This window comes from Phalacrocorax aristotelis, chromosome 7 (genome assembly GCF_949628215.1).
Source record: "Phalacrocorax aristotelis chromosome 7, bGulAri2.1, whole genome shotgun sequence".
NCBI lineage: Eukaryota > Metazoa > Chordata > Aves > Suliformes > Phalacrocoracidae > Phalacrocorax > Phalacrocorax aristotelis.
In genome coordinates this window covers 40,412,449-40,435,784 of record NC_134282.1, presented here as the reverse complement: position 1 = coordinate 40,435,784, position 23,336 = coordinate 40,412,449, and the positions used below count along the sequence as shown (strand labels likewise).

Sequence of the window (23,336 nt, the reverse complement as noted above, 5' to 3'; positions counted from 1 at the left end):
AGGAGTTCAACTCAAATGCCTTAGCTCAGCAGGTAATTTCACCTGAAGTGTGATGGCATGAGGACAGTCTGTTTCCTCAGCCACAAAATGCATTGCAATCTCTCTCCCTCCGTACATGAACATGTCTGTTACCTTTCCCTCAGTATCTTCTTAATGCATCATTCTCCAGAGCCACTCTGACTAGTTGCATATTTTTGACATTTAGCAAAGGTATTCATTTTAATTACATTTAGATTGTGCTGAACAACCTCCCTAGTGGTTTGGGGCAGCAGTGTTATTTTTAGCCTTTACATTTTCATACAGCACATCCCAGACTTCTAAAACATGCCCTGAAGAAAATTTCAATTTGTAATGACAACAAAAGTGTCCAGGACCCTAGAACACCCTTGGTTCTAATATGTACTGCTGTTATACTCAATGGCACACTGGCATGAGCTATTCAAAATTAGTCTTGTGGTAGGAATTTACATAGAAAGGTTTATTAGAACACAGTAAGTAACAGCTTGTCACCAGGCAATGAAGCCTGATTTACTACACTATATTCCTTCTTCAGTGCTTTCAGTGAGCTTACATTTGGTACAAATGCCCATCGAGAAGGCCAGGAGAATTAGCTTCTCTGTAAAAATTATACCAACTTTTCATCTCCACACTGATTCCACCTAAAACCATATTTCAATGACATCTTGTGTTCACCTCTTTTCAGGCCAGGGCTCTGCTCCTGTAAGATAATTCACCACAAGGATTACTCAGACTATATTAATGGCAGCAGCTGTGCAAGTCAGTGTTGCTGTTGCTTTTAGTCAAATAGATGTTAATGGTTTATTTGAAGACTATTTAATTAAGACCAAATCCCTGGATCAGTATTCTTGAAAGCACCACAGACAGATCTTGTAGGTGGTGTAAAGGGTCAACATGTGCAATCTGAATTTGGACCTAATATTCTCAGGAGCTCAAATCCTTTACTCAGAGTAATTCTTTGAACTATGTTCTGAGTACGAATACCCTTCTACAAAAATGTTATTTAATGTCCACACAAAGAAGCACCTAAACAGGAAGAGTAGCGTGAAAGATTTCAGGCTTCCTGAGACTTCTGAAAATCTTTTGCTCCTCTGACTGACAACACAGCACCTACTATTTTTTACACTTTGTGGTGTTTGTAAAGGCAAAATTGTATTTTTCCCCCCACTTGGAAATTACATGTTTTTAATGTAAATACTACTTACTACAGGTAAATACTACTGTACTTCAAAGGATGCTTATAATAGCACAGAATAGCAATAAAAACATGGAAAAGTAAATCACAACTTTGCAGAATCCAGAATAGAATTTCACAGATCATGTCCCTTTTTCCAAGAATGCTTTTTATGTGTGTAAAGTATTTTCCTTAATTATATACATGGGAATTTAGTCTGGCTTAAATTTTACCTTCAAAGGGTTTTTCTTTAACTTTAATAAACAAAATCAATTCTCATGGGAAGCAATGCTGTTGTCATCAAAATGTTTGACCATACACCAGTTGTAATTTAAATCTTTTGCCATACCTGCTGTATTTCTTAATTACTTTGGTGAAGAACAAGCACTGAATACATGTACAGAGTAAAAGACTAGGAGACTACTCATAATCAAGGTTATTTTTGTTATCTTTCCTAATGCATTCAAGATTTAAATCCAAGCTACATTACTATTTTGATTGAAAAAGGGAGAACAAAATTATCTTGATGTAATTCCTCTGCGCATGAAATTTATACAACGCTTTGAAAATGGAAAGCAGTATGACTGATTGATTACTTCAGTAAACACACAGCTACTTAACTCTTAGCTAGCTATCTTCCTTTGTACAATTAAAAGGGTTACCCATCATTAATTCAGCTTTACAAATGCTAAGTTGAGCCTGCAGTTTGATGAGCATTCTAAACCAGCATTAGCCAACACTGCTTCTGAAAGAAGCCAGCCTGCTTCCCCTCACCCTTCAGCCACTCAGTCCTGCCACAACCTTCGTTTGCACAGCCATTTTTCATGCAAGCCAACTTCCCACCCTGTCCCTGTGCAACCACACCAGTGTTAATGCAAGCACAGAGAGGAGCAACACAAATTAGCAGACAGGTACACAAGGAATATGGGGTGTTTTCTTCCAAAAGTGCCAGCTTTTGCTACTTTATTGTATTCCAAGTTGCACTTTCATGAACTCTAAGAACTAAGCAACATCCCAAGGTGACAGAGTGAGCCATTGGCAGAGCCACCTCACTATTCCCAGCTGCGGCCAGCTGGTAAGGATGTAACACAGCCACCATGAGTCTGTTTCATCTCATTCAGCCTGGTGAAATTGTGAACCTCAAACCTATACACACAAAAACTCCAATGATAGAATAGCTGTATTATGAATTTATTAATAAAAGAAGTTTCCCTCAAGGGGGAGCTGTTATCTAATAGACTGAATGCAAAGCTGGAAATCTGGAAATTTACAGCACATTTCTGTCACTTATTTTGGGAATATCATATCACAGTCTGTTTAAACCATCAGTACCCAAGCAACTCCACAAAAATAGCCCTTCTATTTCTTGTGTTTCAGGTACCTAGCCTGTAAGATGGGGCATCCACCTGTGAAACTCACTGGAACAGTTACAAAGCGCTGGAAAAACACAGCATGTCTTATTAGTAGAAATTACAAAGAAAAGTGGAAATAGGAGTGGATTTTTGTCACACCACTCCAGGCAGCATGCTTCAGCTACCTTGCATGGGGGCACAAAGGACACACAAACTCTGGGGTCTGACAGGGGAAACTCCTGGCTTTGCCAAGGGGCAAGATGACCCTTCAATGGCAGATCTTCCAACAGGGAGGCTCAAGCAAAAAAAGGAGATGAGGTACTGCTGGGCCAGCCAGAGTACCCTGGACTTCAACCAGAGTACCCTGGACTCGTCTGCACTCTGAATCAGGCTAAGCAATCCACTTTTCTGTCCTACAACTTGACTCTGCTTTGGTTCTTTTCTTTAGGTATTTTATTGGGTTGATTGGAAGGATGATCTTGCTGTCATTTCTGAAGGAAAGGGGTGATTATCACTGCATGTATCACAGGGCTCTTCCAGTCACTGCCCATGCATACCTGTCTACTCTGCTGGGATAACATACAAAGACTTAATACATCCAAGCCATCCCTCAGCAAAGTTTTCCAGCACAAATAACTGGTAGGGAGTGCTACAGCTATGGGTTTTCAAAGGCAAGTGGTTGTCACTGAGGCCATAAGGACTGATGGGAAACTAAGAGAAATTAGATAAAGGTAAGTGAGAAGCAGTAAGAAGGTGGCCAAAATACATGAATAGAGAAAAGATACTAGATTAGGCCAATATTAACAATTATTGTGAAAATAAAAACTCATATAAAGGACTTATATAGTAAGAGGTATGCTTCTGATAGAGAGGTGCTGTACTAGACCAAGACAGAGAGGATCAGGAAGCCAGAAGATGTCCTGGTTTTCTCCCAACAGGTTCTATACACACATGCAAATATAGACACACAGATAGACACCTAGGCAACAGGCTGTGAGCACATCCACACCTGTGTCTTAAATATACAAAGGAGAAGGTGGAGAATTGATAGGTAAATGGACACAAGGCACAGCAGTGCAACACCTACCTGTCTGCCTCTCTTCCCCCATAAACATCGTCCTACCCTACTACTTCTAAACATCTGCAGTTCAACTGCCTCAAAAAAAAGGCCCTGGGATCTGATATGCAGACCACATTTTCAAGATGTATTAGCACACCATATTTTATGTCCTCTCCATTGTCTGAATATACAAATGTGTCAGTCGTACAAAGACCCACAGCATGCACAACTGGATGCACCCAAGAGGCAGAAAACTCAATTTTAACTTACGTACCAAACAGGATAAAGAATGTATTTCCCTCTCCCAGCTTCTACAAACATGGGCAGTAACAAGTATTTTTGTTTTGTAATGATAATCAGCTTGAGTCAGAGTACAATATTCAGCTATGATAGGGATAAAACACCATGGAAGTCACTGTAAATGCCAAAATACACTTTTTATGCAAAACTTATTTCTACTAAACCTTTTTCCCATATGGGGGGGGGGGGGGGGGGGGGGGGGAATCAATCACAGGTTCGGAAGAGAAGTTTCACAGCAAGAGCTGCTTCTTCCACCACAAGATTGGGTTTTTTTCCCCTCTTCCCGCATACCCTCCCTTCATTTGCCACAAAAGTATGACTCCAGGCAGCCTAGGGGGGAATCAGCTTTTCCACAATTGCATCTTTTCCCAAAATAGAAAAATATTTCTGTTAGCAATAATACCTTCATGGCAAATATTTAACTCAAGGCAGGAAATCTCCCAGAAAACATATTAGCTAAGCTTTAGAAGTGCATTTACTTATTACTAACACAGAATTCGCAAAGAGCCCTACTATTACCTTTCCCATACAACTATCACAACTGGTGATAGTCAATTAAAAAAAAAAAACCCTCACGAGAAATTAAGTTAACATTTGATCACAACATCTGGATTGTTGTTAAACAAAAAAAGAAAATAATAAAAAAACAGGCAAAAAAAATTAAGAAATGTAACTAGCCCTGTACAGCAAATGTTTTCTTCTGTCCACTCTGAAGTCTTTCATGTGCTAATGGTGGCATTTTTTTAAACTCTTCCCCTTTGACTTACTCAGACCTTTACGGACCTCACACATCTAATGGTTCCTCACATTCACCAAGAACAATCAAGAGAGGTCTGGGGGTTGACATGCAGTATGATTAATGGACAATGTTGATTTAATTTCCTATAACAGGGGTTTTCTCTAAGCTTTCTCCAAGGAGCAGTTTCTTTGCAATCCAGGACTTAAGTATTTTACTAATGAAGTCCAATAAATAGCAAATTAAGTAATGCTGTCTCCTAGAGACAAATCCTCCCATTTCGGGGGCGGGGGGGGGAACCACACCCAACACCGTGTTTAAAGTTCTGTTTAAATCTAAAAAAGGTTGCATAGCAGGAACATACACAGTTGTTCAGGAAATTTTTTTTTGTTTGGTTTATTTTGTTGTTTTGTTTAAGGAACATGAGCAATTATCTGGTCATTCCTGCCACTGTTAAATGTTTGCTTTTTTCTCTTTAAACAGGGGTACACATTTAACTTGATTTCCACTTCCAAGAAATCAGTCTTTATTTATTGCTCACTTTGACATTACAGCTATTAAATGTATATTATTGTGTATTCATTGTAATACTTAGAAACATTCCAAAAGCAACCTTGAGGCTTTTTATTTGAAATAATTTTCAACTTTCTCGATGTAAAGAGTGATCAATGTGTCTTTTTCATGAAGCAAATTTTAACCTTCAGCTCCAGCAAACGAACAATGAAACAGTATTTGCATACATCCTAACTGTTACTCAACATGACACAATTTCCCAACTGAAATCCCACACAGGTTTAGCTTTAAATGGTGGAATTTCTACCCCAAGAACACAGAGCAGCAGAGAGCATTTCCTGCAAGATTCTAATCACTTTCCCACCACTGAAAATTCTACCTTTAAATACCTTGAAGATGACACATTTTGCTTTACTATAGGCTGGCAAGTTACCTTGCCAGAGCACAAAAAAAATCTTCCCCTCTTATTTCCAAGGCTCTGCAGCACCCTTGTTTCCAGTTCTTCAAGTTGTGACACAATTTGTCTGATGTCCTGAGAGAAACAACTGCATCTGACTCAGTCACAGGGACAGCTGATAGAGAAAGAAAGTCTCTCAGAAACAGGCAACAACCCTCTACACTACTGGAGCGGGCCCATGGAACATAATCTCTCCTGTTGCCTTAGTTAAGCCTGTATCTTTACATTGTTACCTTTAAAATTGCTACAAGGCATTGTCCCATGAAATAATGAAACTTCCCTCACCCTGACAGCTCGCACTATCTCTTCAGAGACCCAGGCTTAACTGGTTTTAGCTCACTCTTTTGTTTTTTGAAGTACAGTACATTAAATCTTTATTCCACACTTGGGTACCTCCTCCCCCACCATGCCCTTCTCCTTTAAAGAGCCACTAGCTTGGGAAATTAAAATTAATTACTGCAGAATTCAAGGCATGTTTAAATGAGGATGTCAGGACTATTTTTGCAGATAAATGGGTTCAACTAGATCAGTTCAGAGAGCACGTTCAAGAAGGTTACATAAAATATAGTGGGCAATCCTTCCAACACAGTCTACCTGTTTCTGAAAGATCTTAACTGTCTAGTTAAGAGAGATGTTTCTTGCTAGGGAGCAAGAATTCATCTTTCTGACCCAAGATTAAGCATTTAGCATGTACACAAATTCATAATTTTCCACAAGTTTTAGAGCCATTTCATGACTCTGCAGTTAATTCAAAGAAAGCCTAGAGATTCCTCTAGCATCTGTCATATGCAAGATTTTAATCAACACCAAAACCAGTTATGCTGCTAATGAAGATATTACAAATTTCAGTATTCCAGCACCCACTGAATTTGATTACTGGCTAAATCAGTAACCTACTAAAAAGTTTGATGGTGTAATTTAAAATTACAAGTAATTAAAGCTTTCCATTTCAAATTAACTGTATGAAAATAACATTTACTTTCAAAAAACAAAAAAATGTGGGCAGAAGTAACTGTGATGTGATTTAAAAAAAAGAATTGATAAATCCAATTTCTTTAAGAAATAGGATAAGAAATAGCAGCAAACTTAAATGCTGTCAGAAAGAATACATGACAAAGGAATCTTCTTTTAAGAACAAAACTTAGTGAAAATAAGTAATTATGATACAAATCTGCAATAGCTCACAGTGCAAGAGAAATAACTGCAGAACTACACAGGAAGGAAGGCACTACATTTTTACAGATGTGGCACTTGAACTGCATAGTAAGTATGCAGCATTAGCAGCTTATACCTAACTGGCCTCTCCTCAGCAAATGTGCTCAGAACAAGCCGATATTTATCTAGGATTCCCACTCAGTCATGTGTAAGAGTGCTTAAATAAAGCAGAGCCAAAGACACTGCTGTTGTAACGGATGCCATGCCAATCAGCTCCAACAAAGGACCACATAGTTAAACAGGAGCTTCAGTTTTGCTCACTAAGAATTACGTTTACAACCCGAGTGAATAAATTTTTCATCTGAACAGATTAGTTCAGTATTTTTCTTCCATAAGGGAGGCATGAACCAAGTAGGTGAGTCTGTGAATCAGTTTGTCTGGTCACATCAACTCAGTATATTTGCACTGCGCGACCTCCTGATATTCCCTGCTTGCTTGTCATAGTACTTGTCAAGCTGCTCATGGACCAACAAATACATAATCAGAAATGTGGCACAAGATAGGTTTGATTCCTTCCCTGCCTCTGCCACCCAACCTAGTTCTTGCACAAGTAAGAATAGTAAATTTGAATCTAAAAGGAGCTCTTTGCTACAAACATCTAGAGAAATTACTGGCACTGACATACATTTGAAACAAAATATGATGCAACAGTTTGTTAATTCCAACAAGAAAACAGAACAAAACCCAGTTTGATCTCTATTTCCACTTACAGCCTTACAGTAAAATGCAATATGGTTCCTTATATAAAAGAGGTAAAAGCTTATCAAAGCAGCATTTGCTTTGATATTTTGCAGGGGAAAAAAGTTACATGGTAATAAAGCCCCCTTCGATCTCTCTTTTAATATGTAAGGGTTTCTCCCCCCTCCCCTTTTAAACTCTGAAAGAAAAAAAAAAAACAAGGAAAAAAAATCATATGCAGACATGCCATGTCTGCATTTGGAAGACAGGGTCATTTAGAGTGGTGTCAGGTCTGCCTTTTATGATTCTGAAGTAGGCAGTGTGTGTCTCTTGTTCATACCAGGATCATGCAAGACCTCAGGTTTGTTAAGTACAAATATACATAAACTGCCATGTCTGCGAAGGAGGAAGAGGTCACAGTTAGCTGAGGAAGAGGTTACTTTTAAACAGGCCCAGTCTACTTCTTGGGCTTTTGGTTTTATTACTGTGCAATATGACAAATTCATCCCCCCTCCCCAGCAAATCCCTTATGTTTTAGCTGATAAGTAGTAGTAGCAAGCCTGTTACACAAAATCAGAACTGACAGATAAGAGGTTTAGTTTAAGGATGTAATCAGCATGCGTAAACACTAGACTGACCCTGGTGTAAACAGTGGAAATAAATGATAGTATTTGTCCTGGTCACCTACTGAGCTATTAGACACTTTTCACTATGTAACAATGTAAATATAATGGCTACAGTATATACAGCATACAGTGCTATAATCTGATCTTCCAAGCAAGAAAACTGAGCTTTTAGTTGAGTTTTATTAAGACCTAAATTTCTGATCTTATTTTTTTAAACAGAGCTGTAGTTTGTTCAAATCAACATTCCATTAACTGTGAGTGTCTGATCTGATATCACAGAATCACAGAATGGTAGGGGTTGGAAGGGATCTCTGGAGATCATCTTGTCCAACCCCCCTGCTTGAGCAGGTACACACAGAGCAGGGGGCACAGGAACTCGTCCAGACAGGTTTTGAATGTCTCCAGGGAAGGAGACTCCACAACCTCTCTGGGCAGCCTGTTCTACTACTCTGTCAATACCTCAAGCAGAGGTATATATAGATATAAAATATCTCAAGCATAAATAAAGAATATCTGTAATACTGGATTATATTTTATTGAATGGCATTTGAGAACAGTTAACTATGAAATTAAAAAAAAAATTGAGAGTTGAGGGAGAAGAGCTGTTTCTTTCAAATCATTTCAGGAAACTATAGGAACGCCTGGCTCCTTGAATTTGTATGAGAATCCCAAGCTAAATTTCCATAGTAACTTATAATCAAAAAGCAATATCAATTCCCACATACACAATTTTGAATATCCCAGAATTTTCAGATACAAGTATGTGAGACTACATTTTTACACCAACAAAACCAGGGATAAAACTGAAATTGTAGCCCTAGCTACCAGAAATAACTACATGAACACATGTGATGCTCTTATTCTTTCTCAATATTACAGCACTTGCAGTTCTTTATGAGAAAGATGTCAAAGCTGTCAGAGATGTAATTTTAAAAACTTATATTTTTCTAGCACAACCACTTGCGATATGGTGCAAATGAAACCACCAGGTCGTATCTGACCATCATATCAACTGCTTTAAATAACTTCATAAGCACTTTTACAGAATTATTACAAGACACACTTGGTTGACATGAATCAGGCAGTTTAATTGGAGAACTTCTTTGTATTGACTCTTCTTACACACTTTATTCAATTTCTATAGAATGTAGAATCACTTTTCAACTTGGCTGCCCTAGACTAAAGCTTAGCTATAATCATGGTTGTAACATGATACAAATAGATCCAGGTGAAATTGAACAACTGGAGGCCACATCTCTTGGGAAATGCTAAGCATTGTAGGTAGTTGGCTAATTCTTTGGCACAAGCCCCCTTTTCAAAGGAGAGTGCCATGCAGGGTCACAAAATGTCTTTGCATCATTTAGACTTTGACAAATTCTTCCCTTGGAAATTTTGTCCAAGTTGAGGGGAGGTGGGTAGGGGTGCACTTTCCCATATTTCTCCTCTCTGCAGTTGGAAAGAGGTAGGTCGTAGAAAAACTTCCATGCCTCAAAGTTCTTCTAACTTAGACCAAACTTTTTGGAGTAAATCTCACAAGTGAGTCTGACAGAATCTGATTATTTTTCCAAAAGAACTAGATTGAGGCAGGTGAAAATGTCACTGAGTAATGTAAAACTGGAGTACCAGGAAAAACAGTAAGGGATTGTCATGCCCCTCATGTTAAACAGCTCAGATGACCCCAGTCAGTGCATATGGTTTCCCAGAGAGAGAGCTTGCAGTTTTTCCAAGCCTCAGAGGAATCACCAACCAATTTTTTTTTTAAAAAAAAAAAGCAAATGCACTCCATCTCATAGCTGTCAAATCACCTGGCAATTTCTGCCCAGTCCCCTGCAGCCTGCAAGCGCCCCAAGCCCTGTGGTGCCAGCAGCTTCCAGCATGGGACACTCCACTCCACAAGCTCTCCTGGGGAGGGGCCTTCACCAGGGAAAGGCCAAGGTATGTGGGCTCCCACGCTCAAGGCGTTTTCACCAAAGCTAACAGACCAGTTTTTCCATCCCCTAAGGTATCTGCCTGAAAACCATTATTTACTGCAATATCATCTTGTATGCAACAGAAAGAAAAAGAGTACCCAAGGTGCACACATCTCTGCCACAACCTGCTTGCCTCAGGGTTTCGTGTGCATTTCATGAGACTCTACATTAGCCTTATCACCGAAGTGCAACTTTATGAAATCCTCACTGTAACTACCATCACTCAAGGTGGTGTAGCTCCCAGACAGCAACTACAGAAGGATTAATTAGCAGAGTGAATTCTTGCTTTCCTCTCTCCCTCCCTCCAAGCATAGAAGGCATTAATGGCACAAGAACATGTTGCATTCCCCATCACGAGCAGCACTCATTTAGTTAATTACTAGCATGGTAAGAACTGAAAAATTAAAAATGGTTCAGAAAGGGAGACTTCCAGGCAGCTTGAAGAACAGCATTCTTGTGTTACAGCATCAGAATTGATCATGCCTTCTTCAGCTTGTTAACCAAGAAGCTAAATTTTATTTTATTCTCCCTAGATGTAGGTTCCAGGATGAGATTCCTATCAGCATTACAACCTGGTTGTGAATGGCTCCTGGCTCCAATAAACCAGATGAGCTTAAAATGGGTTCTTCTGAGTCACTGCCCTTCTCGTATAGGTTATACCTTCCTTCCAGTCACACAGCTGCAAACAGTGAGCTGTTTAACAGGCAAACAGTCCACCTAGGTCAGTTGTGAGTACCAACATCATTGAGGCAGAGATGCATATGCACATGCTTAAAATACTCTTTGAAAAAAATAATTTGAAGACATTTACAGGGGGAGATGAGCTTCTCTGGACACTCCCTTTATTTTAACTTCGAAGTTTTGCCAACCTCTCTCCTGTTGTACAGCAAGAAGGTTCCCAAACAAACTCTTCCATCAACAAAACTCACTTCAACTTCTGAACATGCATATTCTGAAACATTACAGAGACAGAACCTGTACCAGCAGGCTCATCAAGTCTCATAATGAAAGACTTTCTGTTAAGGAGAACTTTCTAGAGCAGGAGGAAGCAAAGGAGGAATTAAAAATAGAGGCAAAAATGCATGGTATGCACCCAAGGGTCTGCTTCTGTGGCAAATTCAAGTGATAATGGAATTTACACTGGACTAGGAAATGGCCTGCTATTGAAAAATAAATGCCAAAACCTTTAACACAAATAAATGTCTGTGAAACTGTGGAGATTTGTTTTGAGAATGGCAGCCCTGACTCTGATCAGGGCTTCTATTTACTTGCCAAATAATCCAATTTAAAAATACACAGAAGTAACTGGGTAGACCTACACTGGAGTAAGAGAGATCAGTTCTCAAAAAACAAGGTAGGAACCAACAAGAGGTTAAAACATACAGCATAATATTCATATTACTATATTTCACGTTCAATCATTGTAACCTGGTTTACACTAGCATTGCTGATTCTGCTTTACCTATCACACTTGTCCATCAAAAGTCCTATAGATATTTGCAAATAATTTACAGTAGTTATATCAATGCTATCAACAACCAATGCAATCAACAGTGCTTATAATGTCAATGCTAATGTTCTCTTTGATTAGAGAGTATTATGAATTCTGATTTTGTGATGCACTTCAATTTTCACAGAAGTGAACTGCCTTCTTTAAATACACAGATTTTGCACAGTAGGCAGTTGTACCAACATCTGCAGAAAGTTCCAAGGAGAGACATATTGATGTGCTCCAAATATCACTAGAAGTCTACCTGCAGTTTGTTAACTACGCAAGAGAACAGGGAATGGTAGAGCAGCCTTAGGTCATGACAAAGACAGACATGAAGAGGGAATGTCTGAAAACCACATAACTTCACTGGCAATAGATAATGCATGAGAAACTACTCCATCTTTGCCAAAGAGAAGCACCTAATTCTATTAGCATATTCTTCCAAATTAGGAATAACCTTTTCTTTTGACTATGTTATCCAACATATACGAAACCAAAAATCTTAAAGCACATCTTTCCCGTTCAGATTTCACACTTGCAGTATTCTACTAATTCCTGTAGCTCATAATGAAGACACTTATTTTAAAGAGGCTGTCAATAAATCAGTAGTTCAGTGTCCTCAGGAGAGGCAAATGGATGACAGAACATTAGTTCTCAAAGTCTCTGTCCAGTTCACAAAGATTCAGTTTACCATAGTCACAAAACCTAGAGTGGTGGCTTACCTTGTTTTATCTTAAATTCTACCAGGTAGGACCACTTTCTAATAAATAATATTTTAAATTTGAAATGCATAAATAAAATAACCTGGTCCAAATGATTTAAATTATTCACAAGAAATAAAAAGAAAAGCAAATCAGTCCCTCCTTCATGCTTGGATGTTGCTACAGTCTTTGTGGCTTTATATATTGCATATAGTTCTACCTGCTATATTGTCCACATGTGCAGCAGCCACAGGCAGAAAAACGTTGGTTGAGTACTGTTTTCTAAGAAATAATTTAGAGTACACCAATATTTCAAACCAGCAGCTTCTCAATGGGCAAATACAGTAATCATAGAGACACTGTCACTGTGAGAAGTCCATGTGAACTTTCCAGGCTTCAAAATATGTAATCATCTTAGCAGTGGAAAATCATAACCTAATAGAATTTCCTGTGCCAAGTGAGTCTTTTGTAGCTGTAGCAATAAGCGCATTTTTCTGTAAATGCTACAGAGCAAACAAAAATAAGAAACCAGCAAAGAAATTTACATAGGAAAACCTCCCATATTTGATATACACTTCAAATAACTCAGTACATTCTATTAAAAAAAGATTACCTCTACTAAAGTTATTTGAAAAAAATACTCTTCAGTAGATCTAACCTATGACAGCATAAAGTATGCATATGTGAAAAATATTAATTACGACAATTAGATTATACAGAATGTATCATATTTTGATCACCATATTTAGATACTCAGAACTATGAAAAGAAATAAACACTCAACACACAGCACACATCATGACTGAACAGTTAACTCAAGCACATGAATTCTTCTGTGTCCACACTTCTCATAATTCAGTTAACAATGTGACCATATGAAAGTTGTAATTTCCCAAACTCACTTTGCTTTTGTTTTCTCTTCTGTCTACATGCTTACTGGAAAGAAAAAACCAGTAAAATTACACAGATAATATACATTCTAACATAATTCTGTAAAATAATATTTTAATCTGAGGAGGGTTATGGTACTGTGAAAATCCATATGATGTGGATCACATAGATAAGAAATTTGCATGTGTCTGAAATTACTGCTTTGTAACTGCATAATGAGGAAAAAAAAAGCATTTATATCCTAGGACACAGACACCACAGCCTTTCAACCCACTGCTCTTTTGTCTCACAGTTCTGTTAAATAGTCAGCTGCTGCCAGACGCTCTGGGTAGAAATGGTCACAGATGGTCAGTTGTCCAGTTAACAGAGCAGAATGCTCTCCTCAAATCTTTCCTAAAATATTATCTCAACTGTATGCAGCAGATGAGAATATTTGAGTATGGTCAAGAGGCCATTTGACCTAGTTAAGGCTGCAGGTCAATTGTGATATTTAGTCAAAATTAATTCTCCACACTACCCCTAAGCGAACTATCTCAACACACTTCAAACAGTAAGTGTCAAATTCCTGTTTAACTCATCTGATTACATTATAGGTCACATCTTTTTACAAGAGAAATTCTCAGTTATACATGCAAATGGAAGCGCCTTCTACCTAGGGATAATACCAACACATCTGTACTAATATACATCGCAAGAGCTATAGGAGGAAACAGGGTCAGATGATTAATAGGAAGACTCCAGTGGGACTCAGCAAGCTTTGTGCCCTAATCTTTGTTCTCAGTCCTGCAAATATTTACCAGTACTCCTTAAAAATATTAAAAGGATAATAACATGCACAAGGCCTACTTGCTACTATGGTGAGCAAGCAGTGCTTGTTGTGCAGTATAGCTGTGACAAAGGCTACAAATAACAGAGAAATAGACTAGAAATATCTTTAGATGTTTAGAAGTCTCTTCTTTTAGAAAAGTCTTTAGTATTTTGTCTTAATCTTTCACTGCTACTAGATCAGGTGTAAATACACAAAAGCTGAAAAAAATTAGGATAAATTGAATATTAAAAAGATACTTCGTTTAATAGCAGGATTTACTAACTGTAAGTTCTGTATCTTGTGATAAGTAGTTGAATGACCCTCTTCCAACTTACACAAGATTTACAAGATCTCATTCCCTAAGTGTTGCACAACACGTATTTTGGGAGAGGATTATTCCATCAGCAGCATAACTCAACCTTGCAAAACTTATGGCTGGGAAAATAAATGGCCAAACCTAACATCGTTGCCTTACTGGCCTAATGATTTAAGCTCCCTAAGATGTCCTTTGACTTTGCTGACTTCCAGAACAGTTAAGAAATATTTTACATACTCACCTAAACCACTGACAGTATACTCAAGATCACTGGCGTCCAACAGAATTGGTCCATTCTCCTGTTGGCCTTCTTCCTTGTAATACAGCTTGTACCCTTGAATAGCTGCAGTATCCTCAGAGTCCTGCTGCCACTGTACTGTAATGGTTGTACAGTTCATCGGCTCCAAACGCAGCTCAGGAGACTTTGGTGCTTGTTTCAGAGAAACATATAATATTCTTATCTTCTACAAACACCTATTTTTCACACAAAAACCTGGATGCCCAAAGTTCGCTCATGACTCTGATTCTAGTTAATTTGTGTACTCACATAACTATTTCTTTATTATGATGTCTGACTTCCTGTAAACTAATCTAACAATTTAATTTAGGAGAAATCAGAACAGAAACATTTTTTAATTCTGTATCTTAATAAATAAATAAATAAATTTATAAGGTAGTTATTTTCAAAGAAAAATTAAAACACTCCAAAGACAGTTATAACATTACCTCCTTTTTAAAGTGAGCCAGAGCAAATATGATTAACTATAACATCACAGTTCATCAAGTGCTAATAATTTGCTACAGTCAAAACTCAACGAAATCCAAAGTGGATGGATTTGGATTACAGCTAAGAAATAAAGTTACAAATTCAAATCTACATCTTTTTCAAGCCATTCATGCAAGGCTGAATGCTCTTCTGCATGACATTACTAAATAATAATGTAATCCAAATCTCAGTTAGAACAATATAAATTGGGCTTCAAATATCAGGTCATTTTGCATAATCAAAACATAGATGCATTCTGTTTGTAATACAGACATACATGTATCAACTCAGATCTTTTAAGTATCTGTGCACACTGCTATTGCGTAATGCCCCAATTTGCTGAAAAGTATTTTACACCAACCAAAAATCGGGTTTGGGATTGTTGGAGTTTTTAATTTAAATTATAGAGAAGTGAAGCAAACTGTGTCATCATTGGAAATGAGTCCACAAGCTAAAACATTTGAGCAGCTCACAAACATGAATTAAAGTTTCCTGCCACCATGTCAAATATGTGAGTATCAACATGTGGAAATAATCAAAGATTGACACCAAAAAAAAAATATCAGCTTTTCCTTCTCCTGTCACATATAAGGCCTTTCATAAGACAGATTAGTTCCTTTTCAGCTTTTGATCCTGAAACTATGTATTAACTTTATTTAATTTCTTAAAGGAATCATAAGTTTTTGCAGCTGATACATAATCATAGAACACTATTTTCTAGATCACCAGAACAAGAACATGTAATGGGAAAACCTATTTCACATCCTTGCACTATCTGTCAGAAAAATTTGTAGCCTTCAGATAAAGCCTGCAATTGACCCCATCTCCAGACTGCCGGTAATGTTAAGAATTACCTTTCACACTTGTAGCTTTGGGAGTTCTGTGAGAAGTCCACAATGATGCCTCTCCCCAGCCAATCCTTGTTGCAGCAGTGATACGGACCAAGTAGACACTGTCAGGCCTCAGGCCTTCGAGGAGATATTCATCTGAAGTCCCTGGAAGCTCCAAGACTTGGACTTTAGTCTCTGTGCTAAGGCGGAAAGACAGACGGTACAGGACCACCTGACCTCTCCTGTATTTTGGAGGAATTGGCAGCCAAGAGATGAGAATATCTGTAGGACTCCTGCTTGTCAAACTAATTTCAGGAGCTCTCAAGGGAACTAAAAAGGAAAAGACAGAGCTTTTGAACTCAGGGAAATGAGAGACGAAAAATTCTCATCTCACACCTTAGCCTATGATAAGATGCCAGTAATATAAGAGTAAATAATCCAAGAAGTGTTGTAGATTATTGTTTGTTTTAAGGATATCTTGACAATGCTCATACTTCTCACCTTCTGTATGCAGTATAGCCTTAGCAAACTCCTTTCTGCAAGGCCCTCAACATTTTCTTCCCTTACTGCTGCCATCAGTAATCAAAGGCAATCAGTACCTTACTGTTCAGACAAACTGACTGTCAAGGTTAGATGCAGCAGCTTCAACTGAGAATCTAGACAACCACCTGTACTGTTGAAGGCTCAGTAGATGTTCTCTTCCACCAACCATGTAATTAGGGTAGTAACTCCTGGCAAAGAGACAGGCGGACAACTGGAACTGACAATGTTCCATGCTGCCAAAGCTTAACCCTGTCACGATTTATTAGTCAGTTCCAATGAACTATACTAAACAGTTTGTTGTTGTCATGACGTTCAGATTTAGTTAAATCACTGCACAGAAGTCTGTCAGTAGGGTCTTTTATGAAATTCTGATTCTACTAATAAGCACATATACAAAAAAACCCAAACAAAAAAAGTTCAATTTTTTTGGTATAGCAAATTTTTATTCCAAGTTTTCCTTCAAAATTAGCAAAAGATGCAGTGGGTATACAGTTTGAGTCATGTTTCAGATGCCCAAGAGTGAGTCACAGAGACTAAATCCTAGGCTATCATCAAATGCTCAACACTGAGGGAGTTCTTAAAGATCTAGAATAGTAATTTACATGATTTAATGAAATGTTTTTCAACATAGAAAATGACACTGTGCAATATACAATGTTGCCCTGTCAGAACGTTATTTGATTCTTATTCTTTTCACTAGCTGGCTCAGTTTTACACTGCATGTATCCAGAAATCTCACCGAGATCAATGGAAATTCGGGTTCCTCAACAGCTGTTAACACTGGACTGCACGTTTTTGTTCAGTGCAAATAAAAATGTTCACCTAAATCAGTGGTATTTGTCTTACCATCTTCAAGGGTGTGTTGAGTCACATGATCTGACATCTGACTGGCTCCCAGAGGCATGTAAGCTACAATATAGAAGGTGTAGTTGCTGGCTGGTTCCAAGTCATCAATAATGTAATGGGTTGTGTCATTTCCAATGACCACTTGGTACTCTTCATTATTTAAACCTGGCATAAAACAAGGGTTCAACAAACAAAAATTCCTGACAATCCCTAAACATCACAGTGTCTTGGATTTAAGATCTTACAAAGTTAATTCATGTTCTCCCCGAGCCTACCTCTATTTTTTTCAACCCTACTAAGTAAAAGCTCTTTTATGCACAGGATTAACTGTGTCTTGCTGTGGTGTACATTATGGTGTTTCAGGATTTTCCTGAATAAGAGATGCTGAATGTAACTTTAAACCCTATTTAGAATTAGTCACAACTGTGACCAATGTACAGTAACACAACAGACAAGCTCTAATAGCCTTATAATTCATACCAAGCTTCTAAATCTATTTGTTTAGAGTCAGTGTGATTTTTTTCAAAATCTATTTACAGAGCCTTTCTATAGCAGACTGCAAGGAATGCAAGGGCTCCACTCCATCAAAAACAAAACAAACACACGCCCCCCCAAAAGAAACAAACAGAAGGAATTTATTCAGCAAAAGGACCTCATTTTAGCCCTGTGAATTCTATTACATTTGATTGACACTTTTTTCTTTAATTTGGAAAAATGCCAATAAGAACAGACCAGAATGTGCTTCAAAAATGTTTGGCTCCTTAGTGAGTTGTTTAAAAAAAATTCTCAGCAATTCACATTGAAATATGCATAGCAATACATACAGCAGTCCTTATCTTTATTGGGCTTTATTCCTATAGAGGAAGGCTATAAAGTGGAATAAGTGTGGTGAAAGCTGCTGTGTTAACTAACAATTCATGCCAAGTGCATGTCAACTTAATCAAACCTCTGGAAGACCCAGCTCCTCCTCTTCACAACTGAATTTATAAACAAAACGAAAGGCAAATTCCACCATTAAGTTTTCCCACATTTATGAATTAACTTGATAGCATTTTAATTAGACAAGATTACGAGCATCTCACAACAGACTAGTTAATGGATTATTAATTAGGAATTGCAAGGCATGATTTCTGACCTCCTAAACAAGAACCTTGAGCTCAAATTAAAAGGACTTGTTCTCTCATTGAATGGATTGCTAGGCCTCATGCAGAGGCCCTAATGAAACAGCCATAATAGAGAACAAGGCTTGCCTTCCACTACAATCAGTGTTCCCTTTGTGCCTTTTCTAAATCACTAACAAGGAATTAACACACTCCAACATGCACGCTCATCAGACCCTTATTCTTCTTGCTACTATGACCCCAATTTGAATGTAGAATATTCTGCTTAAAGAAACAAAAAAGAAAACCACAAAAATCCACCTGTTAGCTTTTCCAACTAACTTGATTAAAAGACTATCTTTTTTTTTTTTTAATATAGGGAAGAGGACCTGAACCTGTTTTTACAGTGAAACATTGGAATACTTGAGTTGCGACATCAAATGAGTGATGGTATCTTTTGTATTCAGAGCACCTACCACATTGTGAAGTCTACAGAAAAAACTCCACAGAACTGCATATGATTAATCCAGTTTTCCCTTCTGTTTAAAGTTTATGGAACTGTATGCAGCAGTACAACTTCGGAGACTTAGCTAGCACTGTTTTTCTTTGGCAATAAAATGTTCTTTATTCACACTGACAAATGTGGTTCCTAACTAAAACAAGAGAGCGATATGTGAACATAATAAATGCATAAAGTAAGAGTTCCACGTGAGAAGCTTTAAGCAAGTAAGATATACTCTAGTTAAGTCAGATACATCTGAGAGAATTTTTAATCTTCATTAGGGTCTGCAACAGGGTGTGAGAGCAGACCGAAGAAAGACAGGCTGAAAGGAATAATGAAAGCAATACATTCATACAAACTATTTACATTAATACATAATTTACCAGAAGTCTTACAGAGTAAATAAGGTGTGGATAATGTCAGTCTATGTTAGACCTCTATGGCCTGGTATAGTTTGAATGTAATCGAAAGATTTTCATTATTACTTAATTTGCATTTCTTTAAACATAATTGCTTCTAAATTTACATTTGAGAGATGGCTGATGTGATACTTTGTCACAAATGCATTTTCTAGGTTTTTAATAACACCTCTGATATGTGGGCAACATCCTCAGAAAGGTTTACAGACTATCAAGTTAGAAAGCAATTATTTTTAGAGAAGTGCACTCTACTAACATTTGAAGGTCAACATTCTTTCTACAAAATGAGACAAAAGTGGGTTTATGTCCTGATGCAGACCTTCTGGTACTACCTAATCAAGTTACCAAAGGAAAAACACATGGAGGTCACCTACATTTTGATTCCCACCACTGTAATTACTGCTCTTAACACATCCCTCCCCACTCTCCCTGTGTGGATTTCTTTACTAATGTGAAAGGATGCACAAAAGCATTATATTAGATAAAGTAAATATCACAAGACAATCTGGAAAGATGGCGAAAAAAAAATGGGTATTTGAGAAAGCAAGTTCAAATAAATCAGAGGTTTTTGGTTGCTTGCTTGCTTTTGTTTGGAGGGGTTGTTTTTTTTCTTTTAAACCAAGACATGCTACAATCTCATTTCACAGAAATATTGCCTTTGGATAAGCAAGCAAATGAAGGAGGGATTGCAAAATGATTTTGCAGAAAATACATTTAAGAAGACACCTCCTTTCACTGCTGTGCAAGAATATTTCCTGCACAAATACACACTTCCCTAAGGACAGTTTTCCAATTTTCTTTGAAGAAGAGAAACTGGTCTCTGCTCTCTAAACTGGCACTGGACATACAATTACCCAGATAACTTTCCTCGCACGACTTTATTCATAGTAGCTTTAAGAGGGCGTTGTGAGCACAATACATCAGTGACTGAAAGTGTAGGGGGTAATTTCCCGCACCTCTTGTCCTCATTATCTTTTAAAATTCTTTCCTTTCTTCCTTCCTTCAGACAAAATTCTCTTGTGCCCTGAAATATCCCACTTGCAAAAGCAAAGGCAGCTATTCCTGCATCAGCATTAGAGTAATTAAGCTGTCCTTCCTGTCCTCTGCTTAGCAGATGGCAGGCTGGTATTCCACACAGAGCTGAGCATCTGCAATCCTGTCCTTGACTAAACCACTTACTGAATAGAAATGGAAGAAGAAATCACTCCCAGAAAACAGAGCTGCACTGCAGCTTAGTTTAAGCCACGCACCTAAAATTTTCAAGTCATTTGGCAATCAATTCTCCTGCTCATGAAAAATGCCTGTTTTCTGTCACCTTAAAGATTACCTTAACTTAAAGCAATTACATAATACTAACTAGACATTTTAAAACCCCTTACTCATCTTTATTCCAACTACCAATTCCCTTTTACATAGGAATTTTTATATCATTCCAGAGACTAGGATAAACCATTCTTGGCTATTGCACCATATTTTAGAGTCTGAGTATATTTTCCTCATTATAGGAGACAAAGAGGTGAAAAGGGAGTGTATTTTACCATTCAGCCAATATTTGTTCTAAGAGAAGATAGTTAAGCCAATAAAGTATCAATTAATCTACTCCAAAATATATGAAATCCACTAAAGTCACTAGAATTTGGGGATCCAGACAAAAGAGCTGTCTCTCATGAGAAGTTCAACTCTGTAAGCCTCCAGGATTCTGCTGCATGCTCTGTCCTTCCCTGCCAAGCACACACATGTGCGAGTTAGCAGAAGCTCCTGCCAAGGACAGAGGGAAACCCAAATACTAGTATGGAGACCCCAGGTTTTAAAGCCCATTCCTAACTTCAAAATCTGCTCACTGGAGCAATGAGACAGGTGTGAGTTGAAAGAACACCAGGTCCCACAAATGAAATAAGGCAAAAGCATTTTTCCCCAAGCATTCCAGTTGATTACAATATGCATTTATATGCCAATATGCTGTGATGCAGTCCTGGTTAAAAGCCATTAAAATTTGACAGTCTTTGCAAGGATCTTCAAGTTCTTACCACAAATAAATAGTTAAAGAGTATTTAAATCAAACTGCTTACCTTCTGCTTTCATGTAATGCACAGAGTATGCAATCACTTTGTCTGAATTATACAGTGGCCTCTCCCATGCTAGCAAGATTGCTGAGCTTGACATCGTTTCAGCATGGACATTGTAAGGTGCACTGGGTCTGTCTTCTGACATAACTACAGTAAGCCTGGCCCTGGAGAGAATAGATCCCTGGCTATTCTCAGCCATGCACTGATAAATGGCATCATCTTCAGGAATGATCTGGTTAATCACCAATTTACTGAATCCAAAAGGAAGAAAAAGGAGGGAAAAAAGCTCACATCATGGATAAACTTAGCTCTACATAATGCAACAACAGTTACATTTGCCTCTGCTTCATGAGTTTAGTATAACTGATTTATGCGCTACAAACTCTTCTGTTAGAAATGGATGTGCAGCTGGGAAATTTAGCAACTTGAAGTGTTCCTCAAAACATGTCATGTTTAAGTTTATGCCTGCAAAGCCAGGTACAGTGAAAACAAGCCTGTAAATCTATTTCCCATGTGCAAAAAGCACCACCTTAGGGTTGTCATCCTTAACTAACTCTTTAACATGAGCTGCTCACTATATAGAAATAGTGAAATGGAGCCTCAAAACCCTAGTGAGATTCTGGTCTCTGCTATACGACTATAAATCTAGAGCAACTTTGTGGTGAAATCACTTCAGTTCTTCCCCTCCCCCCCTCGTTAAGGCAGCAGTCACAAAACCTTTGCTGAGGATTTTAGGTATTGACTAATCTGCATTCCTTCTGCCAAGGAAATATCCATAGCTACATTTTATGTCCAATGTCATGTTTATTTGAGTTATATCTTCCTTACTGGAGTTATATCTTGCTTGGCTATATTTAGTTACTGGAATTTCATCCTTTGGTAGCACATCACTAGCACAGCTCTCATACAGCAATTGTAACCTTACCTGTTGTACATTTTTATTCTACCATTGGAATGTATTCTCCTTCCATTTTTTAACCATGAAATTTTGGGGTCAGGATTTCCTTCTGCCTGACAAGCAAAACGAGCAGTACCAGCTCTAGGCCTTGTTAAACTTTCTGGCCATTCCACAAATGAAGGTGGAGCTACAGATAAGGGGAAAAAAACAAATTCAAGCCCCCAAAAATGCAAGGACAATCAGAATAATAATAAATTTTCCACACATAAACCTCTCTCCTCAGGCCACTCAGATACACATATACCCATGCAGAAAGCACGTTGCATGTAAACTAAGTACATTTGTTTAAAGATACATACTGTCTGCACAGATAGCAACATTTCTACACATTTTTGTTCATGCATTTACGAATACAAACAAATCAAACTCCAGCCTATGACATATTGCTCACAAAGCATACATATATATTACATATTTCTGCTTTGTTATGGGATTCTTTTTAGTGTTGAAAGCCTGTCTTCCCAGAGCAAACATTGCACCTGGGTATCTCCAAGTGCAAATGAACTGCTAGTTTATAACTCAAACGGTGAGTCTCTGACCTTCTCATCTAAGTCAACAGACAGAAGAAGGCAGCCACAGTTCTGTGATCTGTTTCATCTCTGCAGTCTCCCTACAGCCCTTGGCATGCTATGTTTGAGATGAAAATTCAGCCCAGTACATAGCGCAGCTCAATTCAGACACCCGTTGTTAAAATACACTGTGGAAGTCAAAGCAGACTCACCCAGCACAGTGAGAGTTGCCATTGCTACTGTGAAGTTTCGTGTGCCTGGAATAGTGGCTCGACATGCATACACGCCTGCATGCTGCACCTTTACATCAGAGATCATGAGGTTCCCATTTCCAAGGACACGGGTATTGAAGACATCAATGGACTTATGGTCTGTTTGAGAGAGCGAGAGAAGAGTGGTTACAAGACTGTTCAATGTATCTAAATAACTTACCTATCTAGGGTTGTCTAGGCAGTAATGGCATAGAGTTTAAAAGTCAAAAGATGCATAG

The 23,336-nt window shown here is 38.0% G+C and overlaps 1 protein-coding gene across 1 annotated transcript in view; it reads right to left on the bottom strand.

Annotated features, from left to right (window-relative positions):
• Positions 1-23,336, bottom strand: part of PRTG (protogenin) — a 93,317-nt gene that overhangs the window by 29,396 nt on the left and 40,585 nt on the right. Inside the window, 6 exon segments of the mRNA XM_075100311.1 lie at positions 14,549-14,737; positions 15,928-16,233; positions 17,293-17,457; positions 21,383-21,630; positions 22,305-22,464; positions 23,059-23,217. Of these exon segments, the coding sequence (XP_074956412.1) occupies positions 14,549-14,737; positions 15,928-16,233; positions 17,293-17,457; positions 21,383-21,630; positions 22,305-22,464; positions 23,059-23,217 (1,227 nt within the window).